This window comes from Silurus meridionalis, chromosome 26 (genome assembly GCF_014805685.1).
Source record: "Silurus meridionalis isolate SWU-2019-XX chromosome 26, ASM1480568v1, whole genome shotgun sequence".
Classification (NCBI taxonomy): domain Eukaryota; kingdom Metazoa; phylum Chordata; class Actinopteri; order Siluriformes; family Siluridae; genus Silurus; species Silurus meridionalis.
This window is the reverse complement of record NC_060909.1, coordinates 17,031,513-17,044,046: the sequence shown is the minus strand read 5'-3', so window position 1 is coordinate 17,044,046 and position 12,534 is coordinate 17,031,513. Positions and strand designations below refer to the sequence as shown.

At 45.7% G+C, this 12,534-nt stretch overlaps 1 protein-coding gene across 1 annotated transcript in view; it reads right to left on the bottom strand.

Annotated features, from left to right (window-relative positions):
• Positions 1 to 305: 305 nt before the first annotated feature.
• The window catches only part of LOC124379810 (R3H domain-containing protein 1), a 30,597-nt gene continuing 18,368 nt past the window's right edge, over positions 306 to 12,534 (bottom strand). The window contains exons 8-26 of the mRNA XM_046840389.1: positions 12,078 to 12,137; positions 11,078 to 11,218; positions 10,348 to 10,455; positions 10,187 to 10,240; positions 9,909 to 10,102; positions 8,877 to 9,137; positions 8,623 to 8,777; positions 8,286 to 8,429; positions 7,813 to 7,878; positions 7,596 to 7,661; positions 7,312 to 7,499; positions 4,539 to 4,695; positions 4,270 to 4,406; positions 3,807 to 3,910; positions 2,803 to 2,972; positions 2,337 to 2,475; positions 2,137 to 2,246; positions 1,964 to 2,048; positions 306 to 1,434 (exon numbers count right to left, since the gene is read on the bottom strand). Of these exons, the coding sequence (XP_046696345.1) occupies positions 1,130 to 1,434; positions 1,964 to 2,048; positions 2,137 to 2,246; positions 2,337 to 2,475; positions 2,803 to 2,972; positions 3,807 to 3,910; positions 4,270 to 4,406; positions 4,539 to 4,695; positions 7,312 to 7,499; positions 7,596 to 7,661; positions 7,813 to 7,878; positions 8,286 to 8,429; positions 8,623 to 8,777; positions 8,877 to 9,137; positions 9,909 to 10,102; positions 10,187 to 10,240; positions 10,348 to 10,455; positions 11,078 to 11,218; positions 12,078 to 12,137 (2,644 nt within the window). The 3' untranslated portion in view covers positions 306 to 1,129. The remainder of the gene's footprint in view (positions 1,435 to 1,963; positions 2,049 to 2,136; positions 2,247 to 2,336; positions 2,476 to 2,802; positions 2,973 to 3,806; positions 3,911 to 4,269; positions 4,407 to 4,538; positions 4,696 to 7,311; positions 7,500 to 7,595; positions 7,662 to 7,812; positions 7,879 to 8,285; positions 8,430 to 8,622; positions 8,778 to 8,876; positions 9,138 to 9,908; positions 10,103 to 10,186; positions 10,241 to 10,347; positions 10,456 to 11,077; positions 11,219 to 12,077; positions 12,138 to 12,534) is intronic.

Here is a 12,534-nt window from a genome sequence, read left to right as displayed (position 1 = left end):
TCCATCCACCCATGAATCATATCCACCCATTCATTAATTTATCCATTCATCCACTCATGAATTAATTCATACATCCATCAATTTATTCACCTATCCATCCACCCATCCATCAATTTATACATACACTCATCAAATCATCCACCTATCCATCTATTATTTCATTCATACATACGTCCACCCATCAATCAAATCCATCCATCCTATTTATTTATCAATCTATTAATTCATACATACATCCACTCACCCATGAATTAATCCATCCATCCATCTGTTAATAAATCTATTTATAAGCAGGAAAGAAGTTGCACGGTTTGGTGTAAACATTTATTGAGAGAAACAAATAAAAACAGCCTTTCAAAAAACAAAACACACACACAAAAAAAAAAAAAATGCACATTTCTGCAGAGAGAGAAAAAGGGGATGAAGGCTGGAGTGAATCTTTGTTTTTAAAAATGGCCGCTATAAATAAAATTAAAACCCTATGGGGATGAGCGATCAGAGCTCCCGTATATTCGAGCCTGAAATGGAGGACACTCGAACGAAAGAGCGGAAGAGGACGAATGATTCCCCTGATCGATTACACGACAGGATCTTCGTTGTTTGTTGGGTTTTTTTTGGGTGACGTCTTTCTCAGACAGCTCAACAGTGCAGTCGTGGTTGAAGGCACAAAAAGTCGAAGCTCTCTCGTTCGCGGCCTCGCCGACGTACCAAAAAACGAGCGGACTGTGTAATTTCCCCCCATTTAATAATAAAAAAAAAACATCTCAAACAAGACAAAGAGTGAGTGCACGTGGTCCAAGCGTCCGTTCTGCAGTACAAAATCAACCATGCTGTCTTTGTGGTGAAGCGTCTTGGAGACTTTAGAAAAAAAAATTTGCGAAAACATGGGGGGGTTTTTTTTTGGTTCGATAAAATAATCTTGACGGTTACGGATCTTTTTATAATTTTTCCCTCCATTTTTCCCCCCTCTCTATTAAACAAACCCGTGTGAGAAAAAAAAAAAGCCCCCAAACAAATATCTATCCCAGTTCTCCAAAGTGAGGCAAACAAAAAACCATGAGAAACCGCAACAGAAACGAGGAAGTAGTGAGGCAGGATGATAATGGAGGGCGATGAGAAAGGCGTGGCCTCACTGAGAGCCGGCCCTCTGGATGGCCTTGAGTCTGTAGGTGCCGATGGAGGTGTTGAGTTTGAGCAGCGCGCTCTGCGCCGCTTGCTTCGACGGAAAGGTGGCCAGGATGGTGTAGGTGGAGGCGAGGTCGTGCTGGGGCGCGGCGGACGACTCGGCGGTCTCGGAGCGCCGGGGAGGCTGCGCTTGCTCCGGCAGCCATTTGATGAGCGCGCCGACCTTGCCCAGCTCTGCCAGCAGAGAGTCGGCCTCGGCCCGGCTGATGCCTGCTGGCAGGTCCGTCACCTCCAGGACACGACCGGTCGCTGCGAGGACATCGACGCCGACTGAGTTAGATCACAAACAACTAAGCGATTCACTAGAAATTGTAACCGAACCGCGTCGCTCGCCCTCGCCGTTGTACGAGGTGGTATCAAAACGCTTCGAGACCGGTTTTGCGACACGCCAACAGATGGCCGCACGCGCCGTCACAAGGGGGCGCCAGCTTCACGAGTCACAAAATTCATCGTCCCGTGTGCGCGTTTCTGTGCGACCGGTCCGCGTTCCCGAAGTGGCGGGAACGCCATGTATTGCTGTGGGACTATTTTGAAGGTGATCGTGTGTAAAAGTACTTTCTTCAAAACAGAGCGTCTTGAAACTTTTTGATAACACCACGTACACCCGCTAAAAAAAAAGTAACAAACCAAAAAAAACCAAAAAAAAAACACGATCTCTATAGAACGTTTCACATACTCGTTCTTTCCCATTGGTTGACAGGATTAAAAGGAGGCGGGGCTAACACGCGGAAACTCCGCATGCATTCGTGTATGTGAGTGTAATCTCTGGGGGCGTTACCTATCTCCCCCGTGCTACTATCAGTGGACAGTGATTTCTTCGCCGGTCTTCGGCCACGCCCCCCATGTCGGATTCCCATAGGACCCTAAAAAAAAAAATAAAAAATGAAGGCATCAACAAAAAGGTAAAAGAGAGGAGAAGGTGGTGTGTCTGTACGAGTGCGAGTGTGTTACCTGATGGTGATGGTAGTGGTGGTTGACCAGAGGAGAGCCGTGCATTAGAGGAGGTCGGATCGGATGGTTGTACTGCAGAGGCTGTCCGAGTAAAGGGTACCTGCCGTCACCTGCAGAAAATAATTAAACCAAATGAACAAACGGCGGTGCGACGAAGACGTTTTGTGGTGCCGAGAGACGCAAGTGGATCGAGCGCTCACCTTGAAGGAAGGGTCGAGAGAACTGGGGCATGATTGGAAGTGGGGCGAGGCCGGGACGGATTCCCTTTAAACTGGCAAGATGGGGCGGACCAGGAGAATGGGCGGGAGAAGGGGCAGGGCTTGTCAGCTGAGGACTGTGCTGGAGAGGAAGACACAGAGAACATCATCCATGGAAAAGCGACAAGATGCGCAGCTATAGAGACATTTAGCGACACTATACAGTGACAAAATTTTGTGGACACCTGACCAAAAAATTGTGCTTTTAAAATCCATTTGTGATCATTTGGCTAATCAAGATCTTCCACCAATGTGAAGCATATCGTCATAGCGCTGGCTTTGTTCACAAGGGCATAGTCCTTCTGAAACGACTTGTTTCTCTCCAGCTTTTTGGTAACATCTTGAGGAAGAACCACCTACAGCTGGAAAAATCGGATGTCCTGACGCTTTTTGGTGTGCGAGTGTTTACCTGCGTGGTATCGACCAGGCCCAGCTCAGACGGTTTGGAGCCGGCGTGTTGATGCTGCTGATCCAGGCTGTAGTACTTGTTTTGCTTCCACTGTGTAGCATGAGGAGCAGGAGGGACGCTCAGCTGCATCATCAGCACACCACTACCACCAGGGGGCGCCGAAGGTACACCTGCCAGAAAGGTGCGTATTATATCAAGTCCAGGAAGTTTGCAAAAGGGCAAAACCAATTTTCACACGAATATAATGAAGAGAAGCAACAAAGATCTGGATCCACACACACACACACACTAATTAAGGCTGTTCAGTACAAAAACGGACGGTGGATCCGAATCCCCATCACGCTCGTCTCATTAAAAACCATTTTCCTCAGCGCCACTCGGCCAGGATGTGTGTTGGGTTCATAACACGCTCGAGTTCTCCGTTCATTAGCGTTTATTCATGATTTAAGGTCGTGCGCAGGGACGGAAAAATTCCGATTAACTGCACATCGGAGGCGACGCAACATTTAAACGGATCGTGAAAAATAAGCCGAAGGTCAATTAGGGGAAGGAAGACGATGAATAAGAAAAAAATAAATAAAAAATTTGTGACCTTCACAAAACATTGTGATTTGTATTTTTTTTTTACGCTCTGAAAGGAATTTCGAATTTATTCAAAGCCATTGAGGAATAGGATTTTTTTCCGCTTTCGTGAGCCAGATTTCCATTACCATTACGAGCGCGAGGCAAGCGATAAAAGAAAATGATGTTCGAAAGCCGTACGCTGCAAACTGCTAGATCGTAAAAAAAAAAAACCGCTTTATTACTTTTAAAAACTCCCGTTTCCCCGTCAAATACGCGACACTCGTTCGTTTTCCGCATGTCGAAACTGTTCGCGCTGCGGTTTATCACGCGACATTTCCCACACATTTCCAAGCAGTGTAACTCTCTCGTTTTGTTTTTTAATTCCCTATGGTGCGTTTGGTGGCTCGCTGCCGTGCGATTGGCTGAAAGCTCGGTAATACCTGTGCACTGCTGCGTCTGGATTGGCTGAGAGCCACAGGGAGAGGTGGCCCTGGGGAACTGCATCTGCTCGGAAGCCGGAGGTGGCAGGAAGCCCACGGTGGAGCTGAGGAGCACGCAGAGGACGACAACAGAGAAGGGAAGCAAGATTGATTAGTGTGAGTGATATTCTGTTCGACTGAAGATCAAATGTGACAGTGTGTGTGTGTGTGTGTGTGTGTGTGTGTGTGTGTGTGGAAATATTTAGTAAATCTGCATATTGAGGTGTTTAGAAGCTATAATGTCTATTCTTTATCTCGGGTGGTAAATTGTAATTTATACACACACAGTTAATACACACCACATACACACACTAAGCAATAGTAGTTGTTCTATAAGCTTATACACACTTCAATTATAAGGCATTAACCTGGTGTGTGTGTGTGTGTGTGTGTGTGTGTGTGCGTGTGTGCGCCTGTGAGATACCTGACAGTGGAGTGTTGTCCTGGAGGCAGAACGCTGTAGTACACCTGCATGCTGGCTGAGGGCATTGACGTCTGATTGGTCGGTCCCTGCAGGACAAGTTGCTGCTGATAGGCTGGCTGAGGAACGTTCGGCGAACCCTGTATCCACCCAGAAACCCACACACACACACACACACACACACACACACACACACAATGAAACTCCTGCAGTGCTTTGATGGACACTAGAGAGAATCAGTGGTTAATCCCAAACCCCTTGTACACACTGACCTGGTATGGTGGCATGGGTGGGTACTGCACCACAACACCCTGGATCTGACTGGTTAGCCCTGGCTGGCTGCTCATCAGCGATTGGCTCTGAGGCTGCTGAGCTCCCATCATGCCTTGGTAGTTAGGTGCTTGACTGTGCATGATGGTCTGATATCCTGGGGGAGGTGGAGGACAAAAGTTTACTCATCGGGCCGTTTCTATTTATTTTAGTTTATCTAAAATAAAGTCGCATTTAAAAAGATATTCGGCGATAAATACTGTGCATTACAAACCATGACTTTTACCCGCCCTGTGCGGCGTTCGCTCAGGTGCTTAGAACTCGGGTGTAGGCAAACTTTTGTGCACGCAGCGTTTTTCGGGAGCGAGCGCGACGCGCAATTTTACGCTGCGGGCCGCGGAAAAAATGAAAAAAAAAAATTCCCATTAAGTGCTTAAAGGGCTTCGCACATCGACACGGTAAGCGGCGGTTAATGAAGTGAATAAATGCGGGATTTTTCTTTCCGCTGGAAAAATAAACAAACCCTTGCTATGGAGAACTCATTACTTTCGCGTGACCTTTCCTAACACCCCCCCCCCCCCACACACAAGGACCATCAACAGGAAGAAGAAAATATGGCTTTGTCTTCTGTCGTGCAAAATATTGCACGGGGCGAGCGATAAGGACGTCGCCGTGGAAACGGCTGGGGGCGGGGTGTTTTTGGTCGTGGGCTTCTCGCCTATACGTGGAAACGGCTTGTGCAGGGTGTGTGTGTGTGTGTGTGTGTGTGTGTGTGTGTGTGTGTGTGAGCACGGTGCATTAAAGAATGATGACGGATCGATTTGTTCGCAGTGAACACAAAGAGTCAGAGAAGGTCAACATGGACGCTGGAGCTGTGCGCCGTCTCTAGACTCCGTCGTTCCTGCCTCCCTTTTTCACTCCGTCCTTGATCTTTGATTCACTTTCCATCTCTCTGACTAGGTGTGTGTGTGTGTGTGTGTGTGTGTGTGTGTGTGTGTGTGTGTGTGTGTGTGTGTGTGTGTTTCTTAGGCGGAGTAGAACGTCTGAGACGAGAGACGGTAGACAGGCGGGTCTTTTCACAGAGGCTTTTTTTTTTTTTTAAACGTCTGGCCACCTCTTTTGTGGCAGGCGGCAGTAATCAATTCAAGAGTGGGTGGAGAGAGTGCGAGAGAGAGAAAGAGCGAGAGAGAGAGAGTGCCAGAGAGAGAAAGTCAGGATGATTCCCCTGCCCACTCAGAGCAGATATGAGGAGAATAAAAGGCTTTTTATTCAGTGGTACACATGTACATGCGCACACACACACGCTCATGAATTGAAAGCTTTACACATTCTCTCTCTCTCTCTCTCTCTCTCATCTGTATATTTCTCTTGAATCGTGAGTTAACTCTGAATATGGATGCTTTATGCAAATGTACGTTTATTATTAGTGAAACCAAACTCAGCACAGCGCACGAAGACAAAAATGTTCTAAAGTAACGCGCGTTTTAAATCATCGGGACTCCACACGGCACTTTTGCTATGTTTCCACACGGACGGATTTAATTGCCGGATGTGGCGTTTTTTCTTTTTTTTTTTAAAATGATGTGGATTTTGGTGCTTGGTTTGAGACGCAGCAGCAAAACTAACGTTTAGCGATTCAACCATTTTATTTATATTATTTTATTTGAGATTTTATTTATCCACGTAAAGAAAAGGACATGAATAAATGTGTGGCGTTGAAGGTTTTAATTTATATATATATATATTTATGGTGAATTTCCCAACATCTAACTATATCTTTCTACATATCCATCCATCCATCCACATCTCTCTCTCAAACCACCTCCCCGTCTATTTCTCGCCATTTATATTTCTCTATTGCTCCATCCATCCCTTTCTAACTCTCTATATCTTTCTATATTCACTTCTCTTTTCATATCCATCCATCCTAATTTCTCCAACCATGTCTCTACATCTATATTTCCTCTAATGATCCATCAATCAATCATCCCTTTCTATATCTTTCTATATCCCTCCTCTGTCCATACATCATCCCTCTATCCATGTTTCTCTATACATGTTTATCTCCTTCCTCCATCTATCTATATCTCTATCTATCCATCCCATCTCCCTCTATTCTTGTGTTTCTTTCAACCTACATTTATCTATATCGCTCCGATCACACATCCATCCCTTTCTATATCTTTCATCATACATCCTTAGATAACTTTTGCTCTACATATATCCATCCATCCATCCATCCATCCCTCTATTTAAATCCATCACTATCCATCCACCCATCCATACATCTTGCCTCATTTCTTTCAATCCATCTCCCTCTATCTGTATCTGTCCCTCTCTCTCATACATACATAAGGTGGCCATTCATGAAATACTGGATTTGTCAACATAAAATAAAAAAAATATGAAGGTGCACACACACACACACACACACACACACACACACACACACACACACACACACACACACACACCTTTTGCTCACCATAATGGGGCCAACAGGCAGAGAGGTAAAAAAAAAATCAGGAGCAGAAAGTGGGGAGTTGGAAAAGAGACCGGTTCACTGTGAGAATCGTACTGCCTCTCAGACAGTGGCACGGCCCCGCCTCCTACCCCCCAGAACCCCCCACACATCACCATCTCATATACACACACACACACACACACACACACATATTGCTCACTCATCCTTTGACTGCACTAGGATTAATAATGATACCATGTATTATCTTAGGAGAGTAGAAATAAGTGTGTGTGTGTGTGTGTGTGTGTGTGTGTTGTTGTGGTGGAACAGGTTGACTCTGGGGACTGCTGTAGTGTACTGGGGTGACTGGTCTGTAGTGCTGGTTCGCATGGGGATACTGACCAGGGGCACAGTAACACGCCGACATCTGCACACACACACACACACACACACAGGCATGATTTTTTTCAGCAGGATTAACATGTGGGCGGAGCTCAGACTTCGTGACAATCACACTTGAACGACGTTTAAGTGTGTGTGTGTGTGTGTGTTGTTGTGGTGGAACAGGTTGACTCTGGGGACTGCTGTAGTGTACTGGGGTGACTGGTCTGTAGTGCTGGTTCGCATGGGGATACTGACCAGGGGCACAGTAACACGACATCTGCACACACACACACAGGCATGATTTTTTCAGCAGGATTAACATGTGGGCGGAGCTCAGACTTCGTGACAATCACACTTGAACGACGTTTAAGTGTGTGTGTGTGTTGTTGTGGTGGAACAGGTTGACTCTGGGGACTGCTGTAGTGTACTGGGGTGACTGGTCTGTAGTGCTGGTTCGCATGGGGATACTGACCAGGGGCACAGTAACACGACATCTGCACACACACACACACACACACATGTCCTTAAGACGAACACTGCTTCATAAGACCTTGTAAGTCCATCTATACTAATTAGATGATTCTGATAAATAAATTAAAAATCCTATAATTTTATCTACAATAAAACCGAGACAAACCATTTCTATCTTCCTTTCATCAGGATTTACCAACCAGTGCCTTCAACAATGTGTACTAAAGGGTTTGTCTACACTAAGAGGATAAAGAAAATGAGGGAGTATGAGAAGACAGAGAGAGAGAGAGAGAGAGAGAGAGAGAGAGAGAGAGAGAGAGAGAGAGAGAGAGAGAGGCAGAGAGTGAGAGGAGGTGGGCATGAAAGAGGGGAGAGAGTGAGAAGAAAAACAACAGACAAAAGAGTGAGGGAGAGAGAGAGAGAGAGAGAGAGAGAGAGAGAGAGAGAGAGAGAGAGAGAGAGAGAGAGAGAGAGCGAGCGAGAGCAGTACCACAGTGTAGTGTTGGTTTAGAGGAACAGGCAGGAGCGGAGGAGGATAAGAGATCGCTGAGTACTGGACACACTGACCACAATGCTGCAGAGGAGAAAAAGAAAGAGAAAGAGGAAAGAAAGAAAAAACAAAGAGACAGGGATGGAGCAACAAGACGTAGACGAAATGTCCAAAATGTACACGGAAAACAGAGAACAGACAGGAGGAAAAACTGACCAACAATTCAAGAGTTGATTACAGAGGCAGAAACGCGTAAAACAAAGGGGGCGGGACTAACCTGGGCCATTACATGATTGGCCGGCTGGTGCTGCTGGAAATGATGCGTAGGAGGTGGAAGGGGCGGAGCCATGGGCTGCTGGCCCCTCCCCTGCTGCGTCGTCAAGGTGGGGTTGTAGACCATAGCGCTGCCGTCGGGGTTTGCAAATGGCTGACCTGGGGGGGGCAATAAAATTATTTACCTGATGACATACTAATCACTGCCTTGACCCCCTTCCCCTCTCGGGCAGGTGGTACGCAGTTGGCGGTACGCACCTGTTTGCGAGTGTAGCAGCATGCTGCCTGCTGGGATGCCCGAGGCCTCCAGAGGAAGGAGGTAGTAGCTTGTGTTAGCGTTAGCACTAGTGTTAGTATCGGCGCGGGTGGTGGCGCTGGCGGCGGAGCGCGGAGAGCCCGGGTCTCCGGTGCCAGTCCGGACCTGCCTGGTCGGCGCGGGTACGGCTTGGACGGGGAACGACAAGGTGGGGCGAGACAGAGATCCGGTAGATGAACCTACACTACTACAGGAGTCGGAACCTGCCACAGGAAGTAAAAAAGTCTCTAAGCCGTGAGCGATGGACACCGGGGGGTGATGATGGAAGGAGGAAACACGAGACGATGAAGGGATCGGATGGAACTTTAGGTAAAGAAAGGCAGACGGCACAAAAACGCCGCAAACTCAAATAAAAGCACGTAATGCAAATAAAATAGAATCTGCATCGTGCGGCTGTGTTTTCATAACAATCAATGAACAAAGGGGGGGGTGGAGGGGGGCTTGGGGGTACCTGACGTTATTTGTGGCCTAGATTACGCTCCTAAAATAAACAAACATCGAATTGAAGAAGTCAATAAAGAAAATCCTGTGCTGAGCTTTTGATTAATTCTATTATCGGCTGCTGAACATCGAACCACACACACACCCACAACCACAAACCAACAGGGGGCGTTTTAATGTTGGCAGGACACCGAGGAGGAAGAGAGGAAGTAAAAAAAAAATAATACTGGCCTCAAATATTGATTTATTATATAAATAATGCTATTAATAAGGAATTAAAGCAGGATTTTGTGTGTGTGTGTGTGTTAGAGTACTGCTACACAAAAAAAATGGTGTGTGTGTGTGTCTCCATGTTCCTATCAGTATATTGGAGGTGTACATGTTTAAACCGTCTTCCATCTGATGATGATGATAATGGAGTCAATGCGTCGTACATTTGATCATCATTTCATCATCGAATGTATTAGAATGATGATACCCCTAAAAAATTCAGGTCCGTGTGTGTGCGTGCGGCGTGTGTGTGTTTGCGTTACCGGTCTTCGACAGCCTCCCCGTGCTCCTGCTGCTAGCGGTGCTGTCTCTGCGTATGAGCACGCTGATGCTGCTGAAGCTGCTGGCTTTAGTGATGGCCGGCCTGCCGTTCCGGTGCGAGCTGTCCGAGTCCGTGCTGCTCCAGGGCCGAGGCTCCAGGCTCCGCGGATCGTTCTCCGAGCTGCTGTCCCTCAAACTGCAACACACACACACACTTTAATTGGTATGAAAGCTCACAAACGAACCAGTGTGTGGAACCGAAGGATGTGTAGTGCACCACCTGAAGATCTGTCGCTTCTGATGACTGCTAATATAACCCACGTCCTCCTGAATCCTACGGCGAAGGAAACCGGAAAGTGTATGAAAATCTTTTTTTAAATAATAAATAAGAATTTTCAAAGCCACACACACACACACACACACACACACACACACACACACCTTTTATCGAGCTGGAAATGATCTTGCCCCTGTGGATTTGAAGAATAAGCACAAAATATATATAAATAAAAGAAACCAACTCGATCTTGCTTCGTATTTGAAGAGAAAAATTACACACCTTTTCCCCCCTATTAACATACACTATTTAATAACATCTCTACCAAATACGTTGACTTTTTTTACAATTTTTTAATTATTAATAGCAAAGCGGAGCTCAACAGGATCTAAAAAAATGCTTGAGGCCACAATTCTGTACAATATGTAGATCAGGTTCCTCTTTAATGCAACTTTAATTAAATCGGCTTCGGTTGAAGAGGATTACGGGACAATAAGACGCACAGAAAGAGGCGTTTTGAATCGTAGATGCGTTTCCGAGAGCTGGAGGCGGCTCATGGCGTGTAAATATGAGTGTTTGATAAATCAAATAGTGCTGTTATCCTCTACCCTCACATTCCTTTACTTACACTAGATGGACACAAGATTGAAGACCCCTGAGCATAAGATATAGATTGAGACAGGGTCCTTATATGCAGTTGGAAAAAGCTCCACTGGGAAGATGTTCCACTAAATTTTGTGGAATTTTACGTCTCCTTTACGTATAAAGGAGACGTAAGCGAGAAACATTTCGCCTTTATAACTCAATACTGTAATCGAATGAAAGGCAGAGGGACTATAGACGACTCCAGGGGCCGTATCCGAGCGGTGGGGTGATCACGTTCGCCACACTCACATCCGGGTATTGCTGGTTTTGTTGATGATGACCGATTTGCCGCTCTGGTCGACGTTGTGCTCCAGGCCGAAATACGCCGCCACTCTGTGCAGGAGCATCCGGTGGTACGACGTCATCGGGGGGAACTTCCTCTTGTGGGACCTGCATGGAACAGGAGAGTTTCAAATGCTGATGTAGATCATGCACATTTCTTTCTAGAGCTCATTTCAAAATTTATAATAATTAAGAAAAACAGCCCGTGCCCAGTGCGCATCGTGTAGGCTCGCGGCGGCTCTCCTCTGTTTTTTTTTTTTTTGTTCGTCTTTGAACAAATGTCACTTTCAGGACAGGTTTATTCGTCCGCAAAAGTCCGTAAAGTGTGGAGCGTCTGAAGTTTATAAACTAAATAAATAAACGAAAAACCGTAATAAACGTCGCCACCCTCGAAATGCTATTTTATATACACGGTACTGTATTAACTACTTCATTTTATAATTGATATTTTTTATTAATAAAAGGTCATTATTTCAACATGAAACTAAATTAAATAAATTCCCTATAAGTGTTTTTTTTTTTTGGTCTATCGTACTTTCCACGAGAGAGCGGGAAAAATCAGCCGAACTAATTAGTTAAGTGGCAAATGCAATTCCTCGATAAACCAGAGGGGGCGCATTCTAAAACTAAAAAATCCATGGATTTTGGACGCACCCCCGCAGTCCCTATGGTACCGGAGTTATTTATATAGACATTGTCACTTTAATACAATTTGTTTTTAAAAAAAATTAAATTTGTTAGTGCTAATAATTTTAAATGTTAATGGCAGGTGGAATAACAGGAGATTTACTATTAAGTTATTGGGGGTTGACTGTATGCGTGTGTAAACATATATACACACTGTTTACAGTGAATAAGCTCTGAGAGATATGAGGGCAGAGCCTTTTTGATCTAAGAATCTAGGATCAGTAATCGAGTCATTATTTCCCTGTGGAGCTTAAAAACGGCTCCTTTCGTTTCTACTTACTCGTTGTTACCGATGAAGTCCAGGATGTCCTGCTCCAGCTTCAGCAGCATCATCCGGTCCCTGTGAGAAGAACAGAATAGGTGAATGTTATCCAAAACCTCAGGGTACGGACGACGGAAATAAACCAAGCTACAAAAGTGAGACGTGTTAGGACGCGTGAAAGCCGTCGGATTCGCGTCCGGGGACCCCGAGGACAAACAGCCTAGAGGTTTCTCCGAAATCTCATTTGCACATTGGGTCTGAATGTAATCGGGTGCTGAGACGTTGTATTACCACCACCGAGTGCACCTTCTACGAGCACTACGGCAGCTCCCAATTTCCATATTACACGTGATTGGCTGATCGATTTATTGATGTAATAACAGCATCCCAGCACCGACCCACTCCCCCCCGTGTCAAAGTTTTCATTTTACAAAATGCTAAAATCTGAAACAAACTATTCGAAGAAATACTGCAA